At 43.4% G+C, this 27,849-nt stretch overlaps 1 protein-coding gene across 2 annotated transcripts; it reads right to left on the bottom strand.

Annotated features, from left to right (window-relative positions):
• LOC121280786 lies at nucleotides 1-26,508 on the bottom strand. Of its 2 annotated transcripts, XM_041192984.1 has the most exons (7): nucleotides 26,383-26,408; nucleotides 22,409-22,492; nucleotides 17,726-17,825; nucleotides 16,638-16,681; nucleotides 8,790-8,880; nucleotides 5,125-5,254; nucleotides 1-1,407 (listed from the first exon to the last, which is right to left on the bottom strand). In XM_041192984.1, exons 3-7 carry the CDS (start codon nucleotides 17,748-17,750, stop codon nucleotides 717-719), a joined length of 981 nt encoding a protein of 326 aa, XP_041048918.1. In that variant the 5' UTR covers nucleotides 17,751-17,825; nucleotides 22,409-22,492; nucleotides 26,383-26,408; the 3' UTR covers nucleotides 1-716. The 2 variants fall into 2 exon arrangements, with proteins under 2 accessions (XP_041048918.1, XP_041048917.1); XM_041192983.1 differs by lacking the exon at nucleotides 22,409-22,492 and having other exon boundaries at nucleotides 26,383-26,508.
• Between the last annotated feature and the right edge of the window lie 1,341 nt (nucleotides 26,509-27,849).

Genomic DNA, 27,849 nt, shown 5'->3' with positions numbered 1-27,849 from the left:
AAATGTCCCAAGATGCTTGACAGGAACGTTAACAAAATTTGACATCAGGTCACATGAAATATTAGGGCAGGTGACCAAAAATGTAGTCAGGGATAGGTTTTAGGGCGTGCCTTCAAGGAGGAGGGACAGGGATAGGTTTTAGGGCGTGCCTTCAAGGAGGAGGGACAGGGATAGGTTTTAGGGCGTGCCTTCAAGGAGGAGGGACAGGGATAGGTTTTAGGGCGTGCCTTCAAGGAGGAGGGACAGGGATAGGTTTTAGGGCGTGCCTTCAAGGAGGAGGGACAGGGATAGGTTTTAGGGCGTGCCTTCAAGGAGGAGGGACAGGGATAGGTTTTAGGGCGTGCCTTCAAGGAGGAGGGACAGGCACAGAAGTTTAAAGTGGGAATTCCAAAGCTTCGGGTCTTGGTGGCTAACAGCACGCCTGGCAACACTGGAGTGATTAAAATCAGTGATGTGAAAAGGAGGCCAGAATTAAACACAAATGAAATGACCAGGAAAGAGCACTGAAACAAATAATGCACATGGGCTCAAGAGATAACTACATGAGTTGGTGGAGTAAGAGAAATGATGAGAGAGTTAAGGAGAGGGAAATTCATAGTTACGTGCTGGTCACAAGGGTCATACTTCAGCCTGCTCAGTCATTTCACTCCTATACTGAGGCAACTTCACGCAAGCAAAATATTCACATGCAGATAGTCCATGAATCAATGAGATGGCTACTTGCCTTTATAGGCTGGTGCTGGTGGGGCAAAGGTCACTTTCCTGATCAAATGCTTCATGGTCCCATTTTTGAAAGGGTCTCCGATCTTCTGCTCAAGAGCTGGGATAGGTTGTTCCGCACGTGTTTGGTCCGAACTAATTCCCTCTAATTGTTGACCCTTCTCCAGCTTCCTCTGTTTCATTATGCGCTCTTTAAGCTTCTCCAATTTGTTTACAGGAGATTTACTCTGCTGCGGTCCCAGCTGGGCTAATAGGCTTCCAGGTGGAGAAGGGGGGAAGGCACAAATTGACGGTGATGGAGACCTTATCCTCTCCTGCAAGATCCGTCTTTTGATAGAATGGTCAAGTGCCAAATTACTCTCATTTCCAATGAGAGGCATTCCCTCAAGATGACATTGGTAGAATGGTATTAAGCCACTGCAAGCCTCCTCCTTACTCGCCATGAACCAATCACTCTCCATCATATCCATATTACCCAATACATGCGATCGTGTTGTGATGGCTCCAGTTGACAGGTTACAGTTTGGATCTTGGTTGCTAGTTCCTGTTGCCCTATTAACTGGAGACAGTGGGACATCTTGGTCAATGATATCATTGTACAAGGGGTTTGTTCTCTCATTCCAGAACATTCTTTTCGAAGAATGACAATTCTCCAATGAGGAATTGAAATTTCCGCTGTCATTTGTCCTGCTCAGGAATTTGAAGAACAGTTTAAGATTAATTTCTTAAAGAACTGAGGATATTTGCATAAATAAATTTAGTTTTCGTTGAAGGTTTTTTAAAGTACATCAGCAAAATGTCTTCCCACCCTATGCTTATGACAAGTTTTTTTTATTCTTTCACAGAATGTGGGTATCATGAACAAAGCCAGCATTTGTTGCCCATTCCCAATTGCCCTAGAATGGAACAGTTCTGAGGACAAACACATTGCTGTGGACCTGGAGTCATACTTAGGCCAGATTGGGTAAGAATGGCAGATTTCCTTCCCTAAAGGACATTAGTGAACCAGGTGAGTCTTTACCACAACTGATGACAGTTTCATGGTCACCATTACTGAGACTAGCTTTCAATTCCAGGGGCGAAATTTTACATTGATGGGATCTTACAGTCTCCCCGAAGTCAATGGACTTTCGAATGGCTTGCCACATTTCACAGCCCCGCCCCCAAGGGCTGTAAAATTCTGGCCCCAGATTTATTAATTGAATCTAAATTCCACCAACTGCCCAGGTGGGATTTGAACCCAAGTCCCCAGAACATTAGCCTAGGTTTCTGGATTACTAGTTCAGTGCATCCCAAAGCAACAGGAAGTAATTAGACAGATTCCAATCCTAGAGGTCATGCAGAGTATATTTGGGGGCTTTTGTTTAATAGCAGCCCCATAGCCAGGCTCCAACATCAAGAATGCAGATGCCTCCACCTGGGTAGAACCTTGTGTAGGCAAGAGGCTCTTGCCTGCCAGCTAGAGTGCCAGCAAGAGATCTGCATTGTCTCCTTTGGGAGAAGGCCCACAGAACAATGAGCCAATCAGACAATGGAGAGACCAGCAATGGGCCTTTCCCCAGAATCAGGAGCTCAGGGGGGACAGAGGTCACACCTACTGACGGCAGGCCAGCATCGCCTTTGCTTTTTTTTTGCAAAAATATATTTTATTCATAAAATATCTGGAAGAACATTACAAAACATTTCAAAATGGCCGTCACAAAGTACAATAATATTCAAGTTTTTTACATAGATCATGTCACACCCTGAGGTGCTTCAATACAATCAAAGGAACATTACAGGCATTTCAAAATGGTCATAGCAGACAGTCAGACAGTGCAATGGTATTTAAGTTGTCCACATAGATCATGTTGCACTCAGAGGTGCTTCAATACAATTGTGATACATGTAATATTCACTGCATACATTCACTGAGAGTCATACAGCCCAAGTGGTCTATAGAATTCCCAGCCCCTCAGCGCACTGTGGTTGAAAGGTCTTAGACAGCGACCTTTCCCCATTGCAGTGGCTGCCCCAAGCTTTACTGCGTCCCTCAGCACATAGTTCCAGACCTTGGAATATGTCAGTCTGCAACACTCGTTCAGAGACAACTCGTTGCACTAGAAGACCAACAGATTTCTGGCAGATCAAAGAGTGCCTTTCACCGAGCTGATGATCCTCCAGCTGCAGTTGATGTTTGTCTTGGCGTGTGTTCTGGGAAACAGCCCTTGGAGCACAGGGTCCTGTGTCACAGAACTGCTCGGGATGAACCTCGGCGAAAACAACTGCATCTCCCTTCTTTGCAAAGGCATATTCCACAAGGTGGTGAACAATGGTCTCTTCCCCACCGCAGCCACATCGAGGGCAACGTGTGGAGGGAGTGAGAATGCTGGTGTATAGGAAGGATCTGACGGGGAGGGACTTTCTCACCACCAGCCAAGCTACATCTTGGTGCTTATTGGAAAGTTCTGGCGATGAGGCATGCTGCCATGTGACTTTGACAGTCTGCTCGGGGAACCAGCCAACAGGATCCACCATCTCCTTTTCCCACAGAGCCTCTAGGAAGTTACGTGCCAATCACTGCCTGATGGACTTGTGGTCAAAGGTCTTTCTCAGCTGCGCAATAGGGAGGCAGACGGTGGCTGCTGCAGGAAATACACCAACAGGAGGCCCGGGATCATACAGTGAATAAGTAATGGTGGGAGAGGTCTCATGGGTTGGAGGTCACAGGGTAGGAGGGTGTTTGGTAGTGGGGGACGGGGCTGAAGAAAGATCAGGGGGTGACTCTCAGTGGGACCACCCCACTCCTCTTCCCAATGCCAGATCCTTCAATGAAGCACTGAAGGAGGGACCAACCCTCCACCCCAACACCACCGGAGAGATGACAAGCAAGCCACATGGGTTTATTTGCTGTGCACGCCGAATAGCAACAAGCCCACCTGCAGCTGGGTTAATCACAATGGCAGCAGGATGAGGTCCTTAAGACATCATTAATTGTTCACTTCAGAGCCTCAGTTGGCAATAGGCAAGGAAGGTCAACCATGGGCCTTCCTACCATGGATTTAAATCAGGGAGGAGGCAGGAAGCTGTGGGTGCAGCAAGTAATTAAGGTGGCAAATGGAATTTAGGCCTGTATTGCTAGGGGGTTGGAGTTTAAAAATAGGGAAGCCTTGTTACAACTGTACAGGGTGTTGGTGAGGCCGCACCTGGAGTACTGTGTACAGTTTTGTTGCCCGTATTTAATAAAGGATATATTGGCATTGGAGGCAGTTCAAAAGAGATTCACTAAGCTGATTCCTAGGATCAAGAGGTTGACTTATCAAGAATGGCTAAACACGTTAGGCCTTTATTCATTAGAGTTTGGAAGGATGAGGGATGATCTTATTGAAGCGTACAAGATCCTGAGGGGGCTTGACACGGTAGACGTTGAGACGATGTTTCCACAAGTGGGGGAATCTTGAACTAGGGGGCATAGTTACAGAATAAGGGGACAGTCATTTAAAACTGAGCTGCAAAGGAATTTCTTCCGTCAGAGGGTAGTGAATGTCTGGAATTCTCTACCCCACAGGATTGTGGGTGGTAGATCAAAAGTACTTAAAGAGGAGGTAGATAGATTTTTGAAATATTGGGGAGTTGAGGGCTACGAGGAGCTGGCACGAAAGAGGAGTTGAGGCTGGGGGCAGATCAGCCATGATCTTATTGAATGGTGGGGCAGATTTGAGGGGCTGAATGGTCTACTCCTGATCCTATTCCCTTATGTTATGTTCTTATATTTGGGGCTATGCTCACGTAGAGAATAAACACCAACATGAACTAGTTGTGTCAAAAAGTCTATTCTGCTCTATAATTTCTAAAATGTGATCAGGGCTCAAAAATTAAGAACTTTAAACAAAATATAATTTGGGAGAGACGTAACACAAACTGCAGTCATCCCTTCAAACTATCACACAAAATCATGACACCCTCATGCAATCCCTGATAGAGAAGCCAGAATCGTAAAATTTTCTTTCAATCTGTTGTTCCCTTTCCCTGTCCAGAGGAATGAAGGACAGTTTTAGCACCCTCTTTTGCCCCATTTGATGTCTGTGAACTGAGCAAAGAACATGGATAAAACCAGAGACTGTGGTTGCTTGCGTGTCTCAGTCCCACCCCACACTCTGCATTTCTTTTTTAATAATAAAGGGTATAATAACACAATTAAACCCTACAGTTAAAGGGATCACACTGAAGAGCTACAGGAAAGAGCAGGGGAGGGGGTGTCTAATTAGATAGTTCTTCCAAAGAGCAGGCACACGCACAATGGGCCAAATGGCCAACTTCTACTCTAAGATTCTATAATTCCTTCGCCAAATTTGCAAACTCTTGCATTTCAGACTTTTCCCTCTCAATTTTGTAAGGAAGAGTTTCAATATAAAATACATTTACCTGCTTGAGGAAGGAGTCCACCTGGCACTCAGGGTACTGTGCTCGTCTGGTCCACAGTTTCTTAGGGAAGCTGGTTGTTGTGGAGAAGCACCTTGCTTTGAAATGTTGCCAGCTCCCTTCACACCACATCCTACAACACACCAACAGCATATTTTATCGGCATGGCAACCATTTCAAAAGCCTTCTGTTATAAGTCAACTCAACCAAATCTTCAACTGCAATCAGTGTAAATTAATGGCTGATCTTTTCAAAACATCAGTTAGACTTTCACTTCAAGCCTTGAAAGAAAATACACTAAAATGCTTTCTCTCCCCCCACCACAGGTCAGCTGTTTTGCAGAGCAGTTTACTCCAGAACAAGTCCTGACATGCCCCAGTCCATTATGTTCCTGGACCTGTTGATTATTTATAGCCCATCCCACCAAGCAGTACTTGTCCCTGGCATTATCATTCATTTCACACTGAACAGCCAATGAAACTGACCTTTACTCAGCCATGTAGCCAGCTCCATCTCAATTAAGAAGCCATCGCAATATTCCCCAGAGTGTCTAATACCCACTTTTTAAAATGACAAATCTATTTGGTGCACCACTAGCAGCAGAGCCTAGTTACATCTCCACTTCCTGACATTGTGGCAGCTCCTTGCTACGCTCCCAGTGGATTTTGAAGTTTTGAAGCACTGATACCACTACATTGTTAATCATAATGGACAGGTACTCTAATTGGAAGGATGTGACGAGTGATGTTGCACAAGGATCTGTGTTAGGGCCTCAACTATTCACCCAACGTATTAATGGCTTAGATGATGGGAAAGTCACATTGGATGTTCACTGATGATTGCACAACCCCATTTGCGACTCCTCAGATACTGAAGTCCATGTCTTTATGCAGCAAGAACTGGACAATATTCAGGCTTGGGGTAATAAGTGGAAAATAATATTTGCACCACACTGGTGCTGGGCCATGACCATCTCCAACAAGAGACAATCCAACCATCTCCCCTACACATTCAATGGCATTACCATTGCCGACTCCCCCACCATCAACATCCTGAGGGTTACCATTAACCAGAAACTGAACTGGACTAGCCATATAAATACTGTGGCCACAAGAGCAGGTCAGAGGCTGGGAATTCTGCTCACCTCCTGACTCCCAAAAGCCTGTCCACCCTCTACAAGGCACAAGTCAGGAGTGTGATAGAATATTCTCCACTTGTCTGGATAGGTGCAGCTCCAACAGCACAAGAAGCTTGACACTACCCAGGGTACAGTAGTCCACTTGATTGGCATTACATCCACAAACATTCACTCCCTCCAACACTGGTGCACAGTGGCTGCAGTGTGTACCTTATACAAGCTGCATTGCAGCAACTTGTGAAGCCTTCTTTGACAGCATCTTCCAAACCTGCAACCTCTACCACCTAGAAAGACAGGGCAGTTGCATGGGAACACCACCAACTGCAAGTTTCCCTCCAAGTCACACATCATCCTGACTTGGAACTATATTGCTGTTCCTTTACTGTTGCCGGATCAAAATCCTGGAACTCCCTCCCTAACAGCAAAGAGAGTACACACACCAGATAGACTGCAGCAGTTCAAAAAGGCAGTTCACCACCACCTTCTCAAGAGCGAATAGAAATGGGCAACAAATATTCACCTTGCCAAGCAAACACTCACATGCCATAAAAGAATAAAAAAGCATATCTAAATTTGATGACATGAAGAAAGGCACATTGTAATCAATGTAGATGGAAGCATAAAATTGCAAAGAGATATTGATAGGTTAAGTGAATGGGCAAATTTGTGGCAAATGGATTTCAATATAGGCAAATGTGACATCATCCACTTTGCTCCTAAAGTAGATAGATCAGAATACTTTCTAAATGGTGAAAAGCTAGAAACAGTGGGAGCCTAGAGAAACTTGTGGATGCAGCTCCATAGATTATTAGAATGCCATGAACTGGTCCAGAAGATAATCAGAAAGGCAAACAGACTGCTGGCCTTTATATCTAGAAAACTAAAGTACAATGGGTTAGAAGTTATACTGGAGGTCTTGTGGTAGCCTCCTTACCTCTAGGCCAGAAACTTTGGGTTCAAGTTCCACTCCAGGGCTTGATGGCCAAAGAAGGTGGATTTATAATGCAGCGAAACAGGTCGAGTATCAATTTACAAATCCTTCTGACATACACCAATGGCAGGTGCTCAGAGCGTGAGAGATTCCTGGTCAGCCATGTGAAGGAGTTGTCTGGATGGCTAGTGTGGTTCAGTTTGGTGCCAACAGCACAGGGTTCGATCCCTGGCCCAGCTGGGGTGGACTGGGGACCTGCCTGCCCCACCATACCCATGGTGGAGATCATGGAACCGTGGGTCAGCGTCAGCATTTGGGCAGAGTATAGAAGTAGTCGCCATGCTACAGCTACAAACAGCTCTGGCTAGACCAGCCTGGAGTACAGTGAGCAGTTCTGGGTACCACATCTTGGGAAGGATATAGTGGCCTTGGAGGGTGTGAGTTTAGACTTACCAGAATGATACCTGCAGTTCAAGGCTAAATTTATGAGGAGAGATTGTTGTATCTCTCCGAACCTATAAGACGATTTGATTAAAGTTTTCTAGGTATTAAGGGGAACTGATAGGGTAGTGAGAGAGAGAGAGAGAGAGAGAAAGAATTAGTTCTGGTATTTGGGGAGTCTAGGATTAGCAGGTATGGCCGAAATATTAGAGCCAGACCTTTTAGGAAAAATTAGGAAACACTTCTAAATACAAACAATGGTACAAATTTGGAACACTCTTCGCAAAGGCAATTGGTGATAATATGGAGCAAAGGCTGGCATACGGAATTAGGGCACGGAACAGCAATGATCTCATTAAATGCGGAACAGGCTCAAGGGGATAAATGGCCTCCCCCTACTATATGCACATAAATAGCATTAGCTTAATGCCAACTGATTGGCGAAGGAGCTCATGCATGCACCTCCTGGGAGATGGCCAAGCTAGTGCAATCTCAACAGGTTCTACTGGACTAACCAAGATCAGTTTGGCTCTCTGCTGATAGGTGCGAAGAAAAAACTCACTGTTGTCACTATGCGTAGTGAACTAGTAATGCTTTTCCTTTTAGAATACATTTACCATATTGCTAATGCATCATCTGCAGCAAGGCACCCCAACTCTTTCAGGCTATTGCAATACACCCCTTTCCATCAGGTCCTGTACAACTGCAAAACACCCGGCAACTGTGCCCAGTTGTAAAGTGTGCTGTAGCTCTGCTCAGTCGTAAAATGCTTTGCCAGAATACTGCAGAAACTAAAGCTGTTCTCCTTGGAGCAGAGAAGCTCAAGAGGAGATTTGATAGAGGTGTGCAAATTCATGAAGGGTAAGTAAATAACCACTAGCAGGAGGGTTGGTGACCAGAGGACACAAATTTAAGGTGATTGGGTGTGATCTGGAATGCACTGACTTAAAGGGTGATGGGAGCAGATTCAATAGTAACATTCAAAAATTAACTGCATTAATGCTTGAATATAGAGAGAAAGAAACAGCTTATGGGGAAAAGGGCAGGGTGGTACGATTAATTCGATAGCTCCACCAAAGGTTTGGCACAGGCACAGTGAGCCAAATGGCCTCTTCCATATTGTATCATTCTACGAAACCTCCTTCACTTCGATCTCACCAAATGCCTCGGACTGCAAATGTTTTCGGACGCTTGGTTCCAGAAAGGGATCCTCCTCTTCGAAGTGCAACTTGTTTTCAATCTGCTGTAACTGAGAACAAACAAGATAATTGAAGAAATTATCCCCACAATACTGGCAACTGTATCCACAGAAGCAGTCAGAGCAGATGGCCAGAAATCAGTTTTTCCATAGGCCTCATTATGAATGTCTAATGGACCCAGCTCAGCAGGGGTCTGTTTAGAAAGCTTGAAAGGGACTGTTAGCTTTGTGCGATTGACATCTTTATTATCTTGTAATAAGCTGATCTTCCTTAGAAGATTTTTTTGATGCCTGTTTGTTTATTTGGGCAAGGTTAAGAGGTGTGAACTGGATTAAAGGTTTCCTCAAATGGGGCTTTCACTGCCTGTGATTGATCAACAGCTTTGTGAGAAGGTAAGAGGGACATTGTTCATCAAAGGAAATTTTGAATGGCTGTTTTCTTTCCCCCCCATGAGTAGTTCAAAGACTTGCCTGGGTTATTATATGCTTCATTGGTTGTATACCTAGTGCATACTGGGTGAGTGAGCATAGGAGAAAATAGAGGCATTGAGAAGGTACGGGGGCATGAAGGGTCAGGGGAATGAGGGAGACAAGGGCTAGGGAGCCTAACAACCATGATACAACTGGGCCGACATTCCAGTAAACAGAGGCGAGCCTTCCAATCTGCCGACCTTGTTATTCGCCCACCTCCGTTGCTGCTTCGAGCCTGCCTCCAGAGATGGTGGGTTTGTCTCCAGCCCTTGCCCACCTATCCGACATGATAATAAGGTGGGCAGGCTTCTCCAGGACGGAGATGGGAGCACAGATTTGGGAAAATTCTTGACTCCCAATACCCGTCACCTTAGTGAAAGTCCAGCTCCAAATGTAGTCTTCCTTTAACCCCACTTCAACTAAAAAGGGGAATAGCTGGGATCAGGGTCAGTAGATATAATTCAGTCATATATTACCTGCTGTTTTTTGCATTTCCATTTGTACGTTAGCTTTGGTTTAATTGGTAGCACTTTCACCTTCGAGTCAGAATATTGTGGTTTCAAGTGCCAATATCAAGGCCGAGCAGGTTTCAAAAAAAAAAAAAAATCACACTCCCAGTGGAGCACTGAGGGAATTCTCCATTGCCAGAGGTGCATATTTTAGAGGAGACATTAAATCAAAGTCCTGCCTCCCTCTCTAACACAATGAGATATTTTATGCCCACTTTTTCAAATAAGAACATGGGAATTATTCCATTTGTCCTGGCCAATATTTATCCCTCAATCAACATCATAAAAACAAATTATCTGGTCAATTATCACATTGCAATTTGTGAAACATTCTTGTGCACAAATTGGATGCAATATTCCATACATTACAACAGTGACTACACATCAAAAGTACTTCATTGGCGGCAATGTGCTTTAGGACATGCTGTGGTTGTGAAAGGTGCTAAATAAATGCAAGTCTTATGTCCACATTTATACAATAATGAAAACTGTGCGTAAACCTGTCACGTTGTAATTGCATCCTCCTGCCAGTTGGGGGAGATAGAGAAGATTTGAAAACGAGAAAGACAGACTTGCATTTATATAGCACTGTCTCAAAGTGCTTTACAGTCAATTAAGTACTTTTTTTATGAAGTGCACTCAGTGTTGTAACATAGAAAGTTGAAAAGGAAGTTAAGAAGTTAAAATATAAAATTGATATTCATTGCTGTTGTCCATCTCCCTTCCCCTCTTTGCTCCCAACCTCCCCCACCTCCCCCCCCCCCCCCCAACCCCCGGAATTAGGGTGCAATTACAGCCTAATAGCTTTACATTATAAATAAGAACTTAGGAAACCTTGGAAGTTATAATCGAAAATTGGCAAAAAAAAATGTGCGAGAGAAACAGGAACACAGTCATTTGACATGAAAAAGAAGTGCGTGCAGCTGGAAGATGCGTTACTCGATTACAGATATAATTAGATGTTTTGGGCACACTGATGATTATAAATTCAGATCATTTGACACATTCAATCAGCTGAACAGAACCATTCACAAAGTAAAAGCTGAATTAGTGGACAATTACTGCACACAATGGAAGATGATATTGTGGCTCTAAATGAAGAAAGTAAACGTGATCCATTCAAACCAGTGAGGGTGGCTTAAATAAAAACAAAAAAACTGCGGATGCTGGAAATCTTAAATGACTGTTTTTATTTCATTTTTATTGCTTTGCGGAGCTAAGTCAACACCTCCAGCTAGGATAGAGCTCACCAGCTGACAGGTAGAATGACATATAATTACCATAGCACAAAGACAGTGAAAGAGAACGACATCCAAAAACAGAAAAGCAAAACCTTAGAAAGATAAAAACAAAAAATTGCTGATGCTGGAAATCCAAAACAAAAACAGAATTACCTGGAAAAACTCAGCAGGTCTGGCAGCATCGGCGGAGAAGAACAAAGTTGACGTTTCGAGTCCTCATGACCCTTCAACAGAAGTTCTGTTCTTCTCCGCCGATGCTGCCAGACCTGCTGAGTTTTACCTTAGAAAAATGCTGGAAACACTTAACAAGTGCAGAAAAAGAGGAAGCAAAAAGCTAAATGTTCAGGGCAGAACCCAGGGTGGTTTATAAAAAATGACTAACTCTAGCACATGCTACATAGGATGTATGGCACAGAAAAGACCATTTGGCCCAACCAGTCCATGCTGGTACTCTAGGGACAGATGCAGAGTGATAGCAAATAATCCATCACCACCAGAAAGATCCCATGGAATGAGTTGGAATTTGAGAAATGTATCCACGTAAGTAGCAACTTGAATTTGTATGGCATCTTAACATAGTAAAACGTTCTAAGACACTTCACAGCAGCATTAACCAACAAAATTTGACATCATAATATGGCAACATAAGGAGATATTAAAAGAGGTAGGTTTTAGGTAGAATCTTAAAGGGGAATTGAAAAGGGGTGGGGCTTAGGAAGGAAACATCAGAATTTAAGGCAACAAAAACTGCTGGAAAAGCTCAGGTCTGACAGCATCTGTGGAAAGGAAGACCGAGTTAATATTTCAAGTCCGCATGACTCTTCATCAAAGTTCTGATGAAGAGTCATACGGACTCGAAACGTTAACTCTGTCTTCCTTTCCACAGATGCTGTCAGACCTGCTGAGTTTTTCCAGCAATTTTTGTATCAGGTTTCCAGCATCTGCAGTATTTCGCTTTTACCGGAATTTAAGGGCTAGGCAGCTGAAGGCATGGCCACCAATGGTGGCGTGATTAAAACGAGGGATGCACAGACCTCTCAGAAGGTTGTAGGGAGGGGAAACAGTCACCAAAGGCATTGGAAAACAAGAATGAGAATGTCACAACTGAGTAAAGACTTTCCTTTGGGGTGAAACCAGAGGCTAGATTTCAGAGCAAGGGATTGATCAAATGTTTCTGTTATTGACAATGTGATCTACCAGCGCAGAGCCCCCTCTTTGCACGTTCCAAACTAATTCAACACAATGTATGGGCTGGATTCCCCATGATGCACCATATTCAAAGAAGTGGTGTTGCAGGATTGGAGAGCCTCCAGATAGATTCAATTACTGCAGTGGTCAGCTCTGAAGCTTCCATTACAATAGTGGATCCATGTTCAATGTGGATAGGGGAGGGAGAATTTATGCTCATCCACCGTGAAGAGTGGCAGGAACGTTGGGAAAATGGTGTAAATGCCATTTACCCCACTTTTCAGCAGTTTTTCCACTGCAATTCTGAGGGGAGAATGGGATATTGCAACGGTGGATGCTTCTTATTCAACTGCTAGGAACTCCAAAGTGTGAGAGGAGCCAAGTTGACAGGAACATGAGAACAGAAAAATGGGAATCTGAATTAAGGATAGAGGTTTTCATCATTGCCAGCAGGAGGTTATGGAACATTCAGCTCCTCCAGTCTGTTCCATCATTCATTGCTGATCTGCACCTCAGCTCCAATTACCCAACTGGTCTATGTTCTACATGCACCTTTTGTTCCCTACACCTTGACGACCTTACTGGATAAATTCCAGGTTTCCACGACCCTTGCATGAAAAAGTGCTTCTTGATTTCACTCCTAAATGGCTTAGCTCTAATTTTAAGATTGTACTCCCTTGTTCTGGATTCCCCCACCACAGGAAATAGCTTATCTGGGCTTACCCTATTGAATACCTTTACGGACTATAACTGCATTCTAAATGAATTCAAAATTTTTAATCATAGTATAATAATAATTTGTAGAGGATTAATTAGAAATCAATAATCCATTGGCCGGTGGGCTGCACACTCCCTGATTATTCAGCCATATGGACCAGGAGCAACCAGATCTGATTCCTCAGTTAACAAGGGCAGACCTGGAGAAGATGTTACATGTGGGAAGACCCAAACACTGGGCCATAAATATCAGACAGTCACCAATAAATCCAATAGGGAATTCAGGAGAATCTTCTTTACCCAGAGGATGGTGTGAACGCAGAACTTAGGAGTAGTTGAGGCAAGTAGCATGGATGCATTTAAGAGGGAGCCAGATATGTACATGAGGGAGAAAGGAATGGAAGGTTATGCTTTTAGAGTTAGATGAGGGGGGATTGGGAACATAGACCAGTTGGGCTGAATGGCCTGTTTCTGTCCTGAACATTCTATGTAATCCAACAGGGTTGTTGGGGGTGTATCAAAATGAGCCTTCGCACCACCAATATGAAGTCAGGTGAGCAATCGCATAGTGAGTAATAAACTAACTAGATTTTCCCCTTCTAACCATTGTCCTATGAGAGATTGAGCACGTGTGTAAACTGAGCAACGACATTCTGGTCTCAACTGTTGCACCTCCTGCAGTCAAATAGCTCACCCACACTCTCAATCCTGGTAGACATGTGAAGAATAGTCACTTGAGAAGATGCTGTTGGTGGAACCATACCCCACCGCTGGAGGCCAGGAGGGAGGGGGAGGAGGCAGAAGACGAAGAGACAAAATAAAAATGAAAAATCAGTCTGAGTGGTCCCAACCTAAGTACCTAACAAAAACCTAGGAAAGGTTTAACTACTGTACAGCGATTGAGTCACATGGTTCTGGCAAGCAACTGTTGCAAATTCTGCCAAGAAACCAAAGTCCAGAAAAGTGAGCAAGAGCAGTCTTGTTTATATTCAAGTTAACATACAGCAGCTATTGACCTGCTGTGGAGTATAATTTAGACAATATAATCGCTACTCCACACAATACACACTTCATTATAGGTTAAGGGTACCTGACAGATTGTCTGCAACAGTAACACTGTTTTCTGAAGCTTAGCATTTTGACTCATTTGTTATCTTAGATTGCAAGGCTGGGTTAGTCTGACCCTATTACAATTAATACATAAAAACTGCTTCATTGGCTGAAGAAGAACACTGAATACTTGGAACAAATCAAAATACTTACCAACTCTTACAAATTTACAAGTCATATAAACCATCTCAGTTCTTGTTCGCCCCGCTGGCATAGAGAGGAGCAAGTTATGCTACAGTTTTATAAAGTTCTGTTTAGACCGCATCAGGATTATTGCGTTCAGTTCTGGGGTACCACACATATGGATTATACTGGCCCTGGAGGACTTACAGCACAGATGCACCAGAATGATCCTGGGGCTAAATGTTGCCTAAATTGGGTTTGTATTCCTCGAGTACAGAAAATTAAGGGTTTATCTAATTGAGGTATTTAAGATGATTAAAAAGGAGTTGATAGAGAAGAGAGAGATAACCCATTTCCTCTGTTGGGGGAGTCCAGAACAAGGGGCATATCCTTAAAATCAGAACCAGGGCATTCATGGGTGATGTCAGGAAACACTTCTTCCCCAAAGCATAATGGAAATCAGGAACTCGCCCCACCCCCCTCCGAAAAAAAATTCTGTTGAGGCTGTGGTCCATTTAAAATTTCAAAACTGAGATCGAAACATTTTTGTGAGGCAAACGCATTAAGGGCCATGGAGCCAACAACAACAACCTGCATTTATACAGCACCTTTAACTTCACAAAACATCCCAAGTGTCACAGGGGCATTAGCGATCAAAATTTAACACCGAGCCACATAAAAGGTGAGATGATCAAAAGCTTGGTCAAAAAGGTAGGTTTTCAAGGAGCATTTTAAAGAACAGTGGACATGAGGGAATTCCAGGGCTTAGGGCCCAGGAAGCTGAAAGCAAAGCTGCTATTGGTAGAACAATTAAAATCAAGGTTGTGCAAGAGGTCAGAATTGTAGGGCTGGAAAAAGTTGCAGAGAAAGGAAGCAATGAGGCCATAGAAGGATTTGAAAGCAAGGAAGATGATTTTTAAAAATCAAGGCATTGCCAGATTGGAAGCCTGTGTAGGTCAGCGAGCAAAGGAGTAACTTGCACTGCTCCCTTGGAATCAAGTGACCTTCCTGAATGGCACTCAGTAGTTCTCTCAACAATGATTTCTCAGGCATCCCATTGCTTTGTTGACCCTCATATAGCTCCTCGAACTAGTACACACTGCTTTCTTCCCTTCAGTGAATTTCTTAAGCATTTCCAGCCTTACCCATTATGCCCCACCTCCTTGAAAACTAATAGACTTGGTGTGGATTTTTCTTTATAATTCATTCAGAGGATGTGGGCTTCGCTGGCTGGGCTAGCATTTATTGCCCATCCCTAGCTGTCCTTGAGAAGGCGGTGGTGAACAGCCTGCTTGAACCACTGCAGCCCATGTGGTGTAGGTACACCCACAGTGCTGTTAGGAAGGGTGTTCCAGGATTTTGACCCAGCAACAGTGAAGGAACAGTGATATATTTCCAAGTCAGGATGGTCAGTGACTTGGGAGGGTAACTCCTATCTGCTGTCCTTGTCCTTCTAGATGGTACTGGTCGTGAGTTTGGAAGGTGCTGTCTCAGAAGCCTTGGTGAATTCCTGCAGCGCATCTTGTAGATGGTACACACTGCTGCTACTGTACATCGGTGCTGGAGGGAGACAATGTTAGTGGATGTGGTGCCAGTCAAGCGGGCTGCTCTCTCCTGGACGTTGTCAAGCTTCTTATGTTGTGGGAGATGTACTCATCCAGGCAAGCGGGGAGTATTCCATCACACTCCTGCCTTGTGCCTTTAGATATCAGACAGGCTTTGGGGAGTCAGGAGGTTAGTTACTCGTTGCAGGATTCCTAGCCTCTGACCTGTCAAATGCTTTTTAGGAATCTATGTACAACATGTCAAAGGGTTTTCCATTGACCCCCTTGAGCTCAATAAAGCCAAGTACATTGCTCAGAAGAGATGTTATCCTTTTGAATGCACACGTTTACTGGGTTAATATTTTACACAATCCTCAAATTTACAAGAGAGAGATGGAATAGGTTAAAGAGAAATTCTTTTATGTAGTTTTCACCCTGATCTCACATGACATTACCTGGAATGCTCTGTGAGATTATCAAATCATACAGCACAGAAGGAGAACATTTAGTCCATCATTTCTTCAAAAGAGCTATCCAATTAGTCCCACTCCGCTGTTCTTTCCCTTTCTGTTAGGTTGGGAGGTGGGGGGGAATTGATTTGTTTCAGCATTTTAAACAGTTAAAAGATATTAAAAGGTTGGGATGAGATTGGTGTTTTTGGCATATTAAGGTAGATTGATATTCCTTCCATAATCAGAGGAAATTCTTAATGAGGGACTTGGAATTTGCCACAATATCTGTGTTCTATGGATTGTAAATTGGGCAGTTTCTATAGAAGGCAGTACATCTGGGTGGGGCGGGATGCGAAGATGAAAATTTACACCCTATTATATCCCTTGTGGGAGTAGAAATAATTGTTTCATTCAATAATGTGTTATGTCACCTTCTGAGGAGAGTGCACTCACCACTGATTTGGCCTCTTGAAGGTTGTCCCAAGCCAAGTTCACTTCTGGAATGTAACAAGAGCAGAACCAGATAAACATGTTTTTAAATAAAAAAAATCACCACACTGCAACATCTTGGAAAACGACAAGTGACAACTAAGGTTCCAGTCATTCATCAATCCATGATACAGAGAGTAGTGGTATAGAAATTGGGAATCTAGTTGATGACCTCTATCAGCAGCCATGATGCATAAATTACACCTGCAAGAGATTGCTGGGCTGGTCAGGTTTTGACTGGGACACAGATTGTATCATAAAGAAGGGAAGTGCCATTATTGATGACATTTGTCCCAGCTGATACCCCAGGACTGGTTTCAATCACCCAGGGTTAAGGGGTGAGGTTGGAGAGCAATCTTCCAGGGTATTTCTCCCCTTAATACCCCTGGTTTTTTTGTCCCCTATCCCAGGTCATGACATGGTTGTTGGTGAAGAGAGTGAGGGGGTTGCACAGGGAGAAAACTTTTAGCCATGATGTTCAGCCATCATGAGTGAGGGACAGCTTGATGGACAAGTCATTTCATGGCTGTCAATTTCTACATGCTCAAATGTTGCAATATTAGACTTGGGGTCATCAGCATGGAACTCAAGAGAAAAAACAGAAAATGTTGGAAAAACTCAGTAGGTCTTGCAGCATCTGTGAAGAGAGAAACAGATTTAACGTTTCAAGTCTGTATGACTCTTCATTAATTCTTTTTCTCTCTCTCCACAGATACTACCAGACCTGCCGAGGTTTTTCAGCATTTTTTGTTTTATGTCAGATTTCCAGCTTCTGCAGTATTTTGCTTTAATCTTATGGAACTCAAGACCTTGTTATTTAGGTTTTCATTCACCTTTGGCCTAATGTTACTATATATTTGCATAGGTTCTTTTTGATCCACCTGGATAACTCAGTGTCCAACTTAAGATAACATATGCAATACTTAAATTGTACCATAACATTCCTCACTATTTATCTTCATGTATCTTATGCAAAGGGCATGTCATTTATGTTGTACTGAAAACTTCATTCATTATCTTCAACTAATTTTCATAAGGTATGGTTAACTCACCATCAAGCCTACTTGAATTATCCATCCCAAGTAGCTTGAATGCTCCAGTGAAATCTACAACTTGCTTATTCCTGTTTCAAATCTATTTCTTGTTCATGGTCTAAGGAAAGAAGGTTGGAAGACTTGCATTGATATATCATCTCATCACAACACACTATCAGCTCACGGTGCTTTACAAACAATGGATTACTTTGAAGTGCAGTGACTGTGGAAACCATTTTGTATACAACAGTTAGATAAGCAAAAAAAAATTAATCTATTTTATTCTTTTGGTGTTATTTGAGAAAGGAACGTTGGCAAAGAGACCCTTTTTCTCTAACTAGTATCATGGGATTTTAAAATGCCCTATCCTGAACCAAGAAATGGGGCTTCAGTTAAAAATCTCACCCAACAATGAATGCACCCATTGGCTTGTCACTATAATATGTGCTAATGTCCACAGAAGCTTCCAAGATCTTGGTGCTCCTCCAGTTCTGGCCTTTTGTGCACACCCAATTTCCTTCACTCCACCATTGACAACCATGTATTCAACTGTCTCTGTTCTAAGCTCTGCAATTCCCTTCCAAAACCTCTCCACCCCTCTCTACTCCTTCAAGTCCTTAAAATCATACTTCTGTCACTGGTCCTAATATTTTCTCATGGCTCAGTGTCGAATTGTCTGATAAGGCACATTACGTTGTTTTACTATGTTAAAGGTGCAATATAAATGCGAGTTGTTGCATTGAATCCATAACATTCTGACTTAGAAGCCAAAGTGCTACTAACTGAGCCCAACATCTAAATGGAAAGTAGATGGTTACATCAATAATGTTCTAACGACGCATTGTTCAATTTTTAAACACTCTGTAAAGATTACATTTTATTAATAGCTCACTTTTAAAGGGTCCACATCACTAACTATAAAGTTAAATTTATGGGTCTAAGACCCCCTGGTTTAAACCCATTTGATATTTTCAGTCAGTCGCTGTTGCTAGGGCAATCTTCCTGAGTGAGAAGAATTAATGGAGCCGAATGCATTTACACTCAAAAGAGATGTGATTACATTAATGTACATCAATGTAAACTGAAGGTCAGACTAAATTCCCTCAATTTGCACTGTAAACTATATTTTATTCCTAAAATTTGTAAAAGTACATTGTGTAAGGTAAAAATTTGAACTGTGTAAAGCGCAATACGGTATGAGGTACATCACTACACTTATCATTGCAGGTTATATTTACAATATACATTTGCAGTTCATGTCAAACATTCTCTGATGCATACAGCCCATCTTCCACAGGCTCCAGCCCCTCGGTGTACTAAGGCAGGAGGACTTTTGACAGTGGCTTATTCCCATTGATCTTTTGTGGTGGCCACTCCAATCTTTAGTGCATCCCTCGGCAGGTCATCCTGGACCTTGTAATGTGCCAGTCTGCACTCAACCATCAACAGCTCCTTGCACTCGAAGATCAGCAAGATTTGGGCAGATCAAAGAGCATCTTTCATCGAGTTTATGGTCCTCCAGCAGTAGTTGATACTTATCTCAGTGTCGTTCTCTCTCCTCCTCCTCCTCCTCCTCCTCCACCACCACCAACGCCCCCCCCCCCCCCCCCTCCCCCCGCTGAATAGCCTGTGGAGCACTGAGTCCTCTGTTATGAAGTGCAAGTTCCTGAAGTTGGGCTTGAACAGACAACCTTCTGACAACCTCTGTGCTACCAACCAAGCCACACCTGACACTTGGACAGCCAGAGCAAAGCATTTTTCCATCCATAAAAGGTCCACGACTTGACCTTTCAGACCCTTTAATAGCTTTTAGGTTGATTAAAAATTTGGCCACTGTTCAGATCATACAAAACTTATTTTCAAATATCTTTCTTTTTATTATTCGTTCATGGGATGTGGGTGTTGCTGGCTGGTCCAGCATTTATTGCCCTTCCCCAGTTGCCCTTGAGAAATGAGTGACTTACTAGGCCATTTCAGAGGGCATTTAAGAGTCAGCCACATTGCTGTGCATCTGGAGTCACATGTAGGCCAGACCAGGTAAGGATGGCTGATTTCCTTCTCTAAAGGACATCAGGGAACCAGAGGTGTTTTTACAACAATTGACAATGGTTTCGTGGTCACCATGAGACTTTTTAATTCCAGGTTTTTTCATTGAATTCAAATTTCACCATCTGCCATGGTGGAATTTCAAATATCTATTGGTCGCTTCAAATTAGTTTCTGCCGGCTTGCTTTCCAAGGATGAAAAATATTCACTGTGATCTGGTATGCAAAAGGTGACTTCTAAAAAGGCACTATTTTATGCAAACACATTTGGGTTGCAATAGAAACTACTTAACATGCGCCCCTGGCTTTGCTTTGAAGTCTGTCAAATGAAGGTGCAGTATTGGGTAACATATTGAGCAGGGCTGGGGTCTCATATCTGTTTGATAAACTTGACCTGGCCCTGGATGAACATCAATGGTTTGCCTTTAATCCCAATTTCCATATCCTCGGTCAGTAACAACAGCTTGCATTAGTGTGTCATTAATGTAGCAAAACGTCCCAAGGTGCTTCACTGAGAGCTATCCAACAAAAATTGATACTAAGGCACATAGGACAGATGACAAAAAAAAATTGGTCGAAGAGGTAGGACTTGAATAGAATCTCAAAGGAGGAGAGAAAGGTGGGGAAGTGGAGAAGTGGAGAAGTTTAAGGAGGGAATTCCAGAGTTTACAGCGTAGGCACTTGAAGGCTGCCAATGGCAGGGGCGGTGATACATATTTAGCAATTTTAGTTTGTCAATTCTGCTCATACCACCTGGACCACAGTGTGATCTAGATCCCGTGGGTCATGTGAATTCCCACATATGGGCTTAAGGGCATTATCACCAGTCCAGTCCAGCACAATCTTATCAGTCAAGTTAATGAAATGTCACATCTTTCACTCTTTCTGTAATAGGGAGGAAACACGAGTTAAAGATTGTGTAAAAATAGTGTGAGCTGCTGTTCCTTTTTTGGAAACCCATTCTGTCATTTATACTTGATACGGTGGGGTGTTTACTCTTCAGTCATTCGAAGTTGAGAAGGTTATGAGAGAGAGATGTTATATTTTTGGGTTTTGATGTATTTTACCTTGGATTCAAGGTTGCAAACTGTTCCTGTGGCTAATTCTTAGCTTCCTGCAACATGGAGTGTAACTCTTTTGAGTCCAATCAAATAAACTAAATTAACAAATCAGGGGATAACCTTTACTTCCCCAATAACAAGATAATTGGTAGCAATCCTAGGGATCAAACAGAAAGCTTTAGACGCTAACTTGTTACGTCACATGCTCTCTTGGGATCTTTCTTAATTTAAGAATGTGATAGAATAAACAGTACGAGCAGTTAACATCAGTAATGTGCAAGGGGCCAGAATTGGAGGAATGCAACATTCTCACAAGGTTCAAGGGCTGGAGGAGGTTACAGAGTTAAGGAGGGGCGAGGCCATGGAGGGATTTGAAAGAAAAGATATGAATTTTAAAATCCAGGCAATATATGGAGCATAAGAGGCATTTAACAAGCAAACATCCTCATTTCATCCAACTGTCATGCCCATGAACTGCAAGATACTCGGGAACAGTGGGACTGATGTTCATGAGGCTCTCTTCCTATCATTCACATGGGCATTATTGGCTGTTCCACCCTGAGCCATTTGCATAACCTAGGAGCACTCTGCACAGGTCCATCTCAAACAAGAGCTAGGGCTGACAATGAACCTGGAAAAGTAAGAGGCAGCTAGAGGCCCCTGAGCCACGAATCTGGCCTGGGTGATGGTGTACTTCGGGCTTCCAATGCAGACCAGCAATCAAAGCGTTCCCATAGGAGGGATGATTAAAGTCAACCTTGGAGGCCCACCTGCAAATCCTCAGTCAACCCCAAGAGCCCCACAGATTTTGCAGTCAGCAGGGTTTCAGGGGTAGACATCATGCTATCTAACATGAATGCCCTTATGCTGAGCTGCCCAGCAATCACTGAAGACATGAACTAAGGTGGGATGAGTGGGTCCTTGCCCAAAGTAGACACAGGCTATGCTCCACTCGCTGCACTCTCCATTCTTCAACTCTCCCTTCTCCATGAGTGACCCAGAGGTACTTGCTATCACCCCTCATTTGTTGATATGTGCACTCCCCAGTGGTATGGGTGAAAATATTTAATCCTTAATGATCATCTGCCTCTTACTTTGGGGTGTCTAGGCTTTTTTGTCATTATGGGCCACATAAGTTCTCACTACTTAGCCTCAGGGCCACATATTGGGGTAAATTGCATCACCTCACCCAATTTTCAACAAAAGTTACGGAAATAAACACTAGGAGAGTTGTATCACGGGCTGCCAACTCACTATCACTAGTTTCACAAGATTACAATAAATAGGAGCAGGAGTAGGCCATTCAGCCTCTCAAATCTGCTCTGCCGTTCAAAAAGATCTGATTGTGGCCTTAACTCCACTTTTCTACCTGCCCTCCCTCATCCATAACTCTTGACTCTCTTGTAGATCAAAAACTAACTCAGCCTTGAATATATTCAATGACCCTACCCCATAACTTTGAAACTGTGCCTCCTACTTCAGATTCCCCCTTAAGGGGGGACACCCTCTCAGCAACTATTGTGTCAAGCCCTCTCTGAATCAAGAAACACTATTGCACATAGTCAATACGTTCTCCACAAAGCTTAAATCCTCACTTCATTAGTTTGATGTTGACATATCTCAGGGTCGTGGATTGCTGGATTTATCCAACAACGAGGCACCAGCTCTTTCCAAACCCCCTAGAACACAAAATTCAAACAGAAAAAAATATATAAATGAAAATTAGGCCTTTGAAGGACAGATTGTCCATGCTTTGGACCACAAGTAATGCTCAGATCACATAACGCTGATTGATTATCAGTTCAAACAGCCATATTTTCTTCCACACAGAGAACATAAGTAGTAGGAGCAGGAGTAGGCCATTTAGCCCCTCGAGCCTGACCCACCATTCATTAGGCTCATAGCTGATCTCATTTCAAGCTCAATTCCAATTTCCCGCCCTCTCCCCATAACCTTTCAACCCATTACTAATTAAAAATCTGTCTATCTCCTCCTTAAATTTATTCAGCGTCCCGGCATCCACTGCACTCTGAGGTAGTCAATTCCACAGATTCACGACCATTTGAGAAAAGTAATTCCTCTTCATCTCTGATTTAAATCTACCACCCCTTAGCCTAAAACTATGGCCTCTTGTTCTAGAATGCCCCAGAAGGGGAAACATCTGCTCCATGTCTACTTTGTCTATCCCCTTTAGCATCTTAAATACCTCAATTAGATCTCATCTCATCCTTCTAAATGATCTAAACAATCCTTCTTACCAAGAATAGGCCTAAACTGCTCAATCTCTCCTAAGACAAGCCCCTGCATCTCTGGAATCAATCTAGTGAACCTCCTCTGAACCGCCTCCAGTGCAACTACATCTTTCCTCAATTAAGGGGACCAAAACTGTGCACAGTACTCCAGATGTGGTCTCACCAATGCCTTGTACAGTTGCAACAACACTTTCCTATTTTTATACTCTATTCTAAAACCCTATTCTAGAACCCTATTCTAAACCAGTGGCCTAGTAAAGAAACACAAGTCTCCACTTTAAAAACCTAGTTCATCTCCAGATCATTAACAGCTCTCTTATCTTCCACTAAAGTGTACATTTACTATCATGAGAATTACAGGGCCAAGGCGGTGTGGTTCTCAGGGCTCAAAAGATCCTGTTGAGTTAGATACTACAAGGTAGACAAAGCAGATTGGGAACATTTGTGTCTTTAATTTTTGCAATCATGTGGGTGCACTTGATTTCCACATAAGGAATAAGTGGGAAATTAAATCTGCATCCTCCATTGTTACGACACTGCAGAACAGTCCTCCAGTACATTGAGCTTCCTACACTCGGGAGGTTTAATAAAGGGCTCATTGAGTGCCTAAATTTTAAAATGTGTGGCATTAGTTCTGGGGAGCTGCTCGAAATACACCCCACAATCTCTTACACATGCAGTGAAAAAGTCTGTCATTATGACAATATCCTTTGCCCTACAACAACATCTTGCATTTTTGTAGCACCTTGAAACGTAGTAAAACAGGAACATAATGAGACAAAAAGAAACTGAGACTGAGTAAAAAGGAGGTCCCATTAGGACAAATGACCAATTGCTTGGTCAAATACAGAGAATTATAAAAGGACAAGAGAGACGGGTTTAGGGAGAGAATTCCCGGGCTTAGGGCCTGGCCGGCTGAAGGCACGGCCACCAATAACGGAGTGCAGGAAATGTGGTGCACAAGAGGCCAGAACTAGAGCTACACAGCATTCTCAGATGGTCGTTGTGTAATATGCCATTAAGGTACAGCAGTATGCCATCACTGGGGAGGGTGTCATGTCATATGATTCAGTCTCAGTTTTACTTCAGCCTGGAGCAGACACAGCCCTGCTGCCGATGTCTTCAAGCTTTCTGCCCCATGTATATCTGTTCCCATGTGCCTAGAATTAATAAATGAACCCACAGCATCTTTGCAGAATCCCTTATGAGTGATTGGTATCCTTATAACACACTATAGTTATGGGGAATGAGACGCTTACCGAGAAGTGGTGGGGGGGGGGGCGTTGATGCCATAAAGGGATTGTTGTGTTTTGTTTTTTTCTTATGTAACTTCTAGGGAGTTGTGAATGGTTTTAAAAAAGCTAGGGCAAAAGGGAAACAGTCTTCACTTACTAAACCATCAGCTGAGAATGAACTATGGTCCTTTTTACAGGTTAACAACTAAAATAAAATTTTACTCTCCAAAGCAAAACACTATGGATGCTAGAAACTGGAAATAAAAGCAGAAAATGCTGCAAATCCTCAGCAGGTCTGGCAGTATCTGTGGAGACAAAAACAGAGCTACTGCTTGGGGGAGGCAGTGGTATTATCACTGGACTAGTAACTTTGAAATTTTGTGTACAGTTCTGGTCACCCCATTACAGGAAGGACATAATTGCTGTGGAAAGAGTACAGAGGAGATTTATAAGAATGCTGCCAGGGCTTGAAAAGTGCAGCAATGAGGAGAGATTGGATAGACTTGGGTTGCTTTCCTTAGAACAGAGGAAGCTGAGGGGTGACCTAATTGAGGTGTACAAAATTATGACAGGCCTAGATAGGGTATAGAGGAAAGACCTATTTCCTCTAGCTGAGGGGTCAATTACCAGGGGGCATAGATTTAAGGTGATTGGTAGAAGGATTAGAGGGGACATGAGGAAAACCTTTTTCACCCAGAGGGTGGTGGGCATCTGGAATTCACTGCCTCAGTTGGTGGTTGAGGCTGAAATACTCAACTCATTTTGAAGGTACCTGGATCTGCATCTGAAGTTCTGTAACCTGCAAGGCTACAGACCAGATGCTGGAAAGTGGGATTAAAAATGAGCAATTAGTTTCTTAGTTCTTTTTTTATGACAGGCGCAGACAAGATGAGCTGAATGGCCTCTTTCTGCACTGCAACCTTTCTACGGTTCTAAGAGTTACCTTCTGAGGATTAATACTGGACACCTCTTGGGTAGTGACTTAACACTGAATATGGTACAGAGCAGTTATAGGTTACAAGATCACCATCAAGTTGCAGAAACTAAAAACGCCAACAAGAAGTTTGCAGTCAAACTTCTGAAACCCTAGCTTGGAATCAATTCACCATCGGCCATCTAGGATAACACGTAGGAGGACAGAGAAAGCTGAACCTAAAAATGAGCTCCTTTGAAGATGTATTTATGGCCACTGGCTTTGATGTTGCTGTTTTTAATAAAGAAAGATGCACGGCCATCCATAACAAGATTTCATCAGTCTATTTTTAGAAAGTGAATTGGAAGGAAATGAGAAAAAAAAATAATGGACACTAAGGTTTAAAGCAAGAAGCAGCTCCAAGCAGCTGAGAGGACAGAGCAGACGCAAGCTGCAATGTGGACTCCCAACTCTCTTGTGAGTTGTGGCTCTGCAATTAAAGTTTTTGAGACAAACAAAACCCACACAACCGTTAACTTTCAACACCTGGTGTTACTGAAAAAAACTTTCTCTTCTCCCTCCCCTCCAATTTCATGGTGACTCCCATAGCTGATGTTCAACATTCAAAAGCTATTAGTTCACTATGCAAGTTGGGTTTTTTTTTAAGAAAAAAGACACACATATTCATATAAACTTGATACAGTAAATAACCCAGCAGCTGTTTTATAATAATTGCTGTAGCAGACACACTGTGGAAAAAAAACCCAGAGCTACAGATGTAAACGTCCTTCTCCCTTCCCTTTAAAAAAGGGGTTTATTTTTAATTACTGTACAAATCAAGCGATTATTAACTTCATCTATCCGGGAAATAAAACAGTGGATTAACCTGTCCTGCACACAGAACCTGCCCAGCAACTCGTGTAGAGCTGACAGGGGGAGAGAAAAAAAAAAGCGAACGATGAAAGTTTATGACAACGCTTGGGCTGTCTCACTAAAAACACACCAATCCCAAATTTGAAAGCAGATACGCAAGGCGAAGTATCACTTGTCTGTTAATTAAAGTAGCTTCTGGTGATTAACACAAGCGCTTCAAGAGAGATCAACAAAGAGGCAGCTTTAAATGTGCGGTCAAAGTTATTCAGTCAACGAGATGGCTCGCAGTCCCTCACCTTTACAGAGCAATCAATGCCCGGTCACTCCCAGTCCTGTTGCCTGCACCTTGCGGCTTTCGCCTGACTCTCGCTCTCTGCCCGGCGGCTATCAGGAAGCCGAGCTGCTTTCCCTCCCCGACTCCCTTAGGGCGCCACAAGTGGCGGCAAACCCAACCAGCCTCAGCCTCACGTGTACTTTTAAAGGGATGGCGTTTATTTGTGGTTTTTGGCCAGCAAACCTCTCCCTCCTCCAGCGCTCTCCCTTTCCGAGCCCGGCTGGTTCATCCCTCAGTTAAAAATATTAAACCATTCACATCAAACGGTCTTGGAGCTTCCTACTTAAATACATTTCAACCCACCACCACCCCCCCCCCCCCCCCCACACACACACACACACACACAGAGGCAGGCAACAGCCATCAGGCAAATAAAAATACAGGAAGCAGATACAGTCATAATACTGTGACATCAAGGAATCAAATAACAAATTAAGAGCTAAAAATGAGAAACAGAGTGAAACAACAAAGTAATGCTTGTCCAGCAGTGGGTTGCCATTATCTGTCTCACGAGCACTGATTTTAGGGTTTTATGTAGACAGAAATTCCATCCAAGGCACCTAGCATGTCTCTAACAAACTCTAAATCTCTTCTTTTTTTTCCTCCTATTCCCAGTCTATCACCTGTCCTTGCAGATGAGCTATTGGGGGCCTAGGATATGGTTATGGTTCTGACCCTGCCCCCGCACCGCTCCTGGTTCAAACTTGGCCCCTTCACCGTTGATTGCATCCCTCACTCCAAACCCTCCCATCACTGCGGATGCTGGAAATCTGAAATAAAGACAGAAAACACTGGAAATGCTCAACTGGTTTGGCAGCACCCATGGAGAGAGAAACAGAGTTTGATGGGCAGGATTTTTAGGCCCTGCTGAGGTCAGGAACGGAGGTGGATGGGGCCCAAAAGTTGAGGGCAGCTCGTTCCTCGATCCCATGCCTGGCACCAGCCATTTTGGCTGAGGTGGGTTCGGGGCCGGCAAGGCTGACCTCCCCCATGAGGCGGGTAACCAATTCAGCTCGTTAAGAGTCTTGTTAACGATAAGTTTAGGAGGGTGGCTGGGAGTTTCCAGTCGGTGTCCAGTTTCCCGATGCAACAGCTGACAGGTTAACAGCCTGGAGACAGGCCTCCCAGTGGCAAGCCAGGATGCCAGTTCTCCAGGCAGACTGACAGGCTCCCCCTACCAGCCTGGGTGTGGATGCAGCCAAAGGCTACCCTAAGGTGGGGGGGGGAAATCACCCCCAAAAAACATTGGCAACTTGGCTGCCTTTGTGCTTTTTAATTAAAGTTTTTAAAAAGTGGCTGGGAGGGCACCTTTTTTTGCTGAAGTTCCCTCTCAGTTACTTACTCTTTACTGCAGCTGATTGCTCCTCTGCAGCCGGAAAGCCTCTGATTGGCCGTCAAGCTTTGAGAGCCCATCCACCACCCTTAATTG

Source organism: Carcharodon carcharias, chromosome 8 (assembly GCF_017639515.1).
Source record: "Carcharodon carcharias isolate sCarCar2 chromosome 8, sCarCar2.pri, whole genome shotgun sequence".
NCBI classification, from domain to species: Eukaryota; Metazoa; Chordata; class Chondrichthyes; order Lamniformes; family Lamnidae; genus Carcharodon; species Carcharodon carcharias.
This window is presented reverse-complemented; position numbering and strand designations above follow the sequence as displayed.

Excerpts from the sequence above, each read along its gene's own strand:
- LOC121280786 (XM_041192983.1), bottom strand. The coding sequence starts at position 17,750 with ATGGATAATTCAAGTAGGCTTGATG. Across the intron at positions 8,881-16,637 it reads TTCAAGAGGCCAAATCAGTG|TTACAGCAGATTGAAAACAA; the intron begins GTGAGTGCACTC and ends GTTTGTTCTCAG. Across the intron at positions 1,408-5,124 it reads TGGACTCCTTCCTCAAGCAG|GACAAATGACAGCGGAAATT; the intron begins GTAAATGTATTT and ends ATTCCTGAGCAG.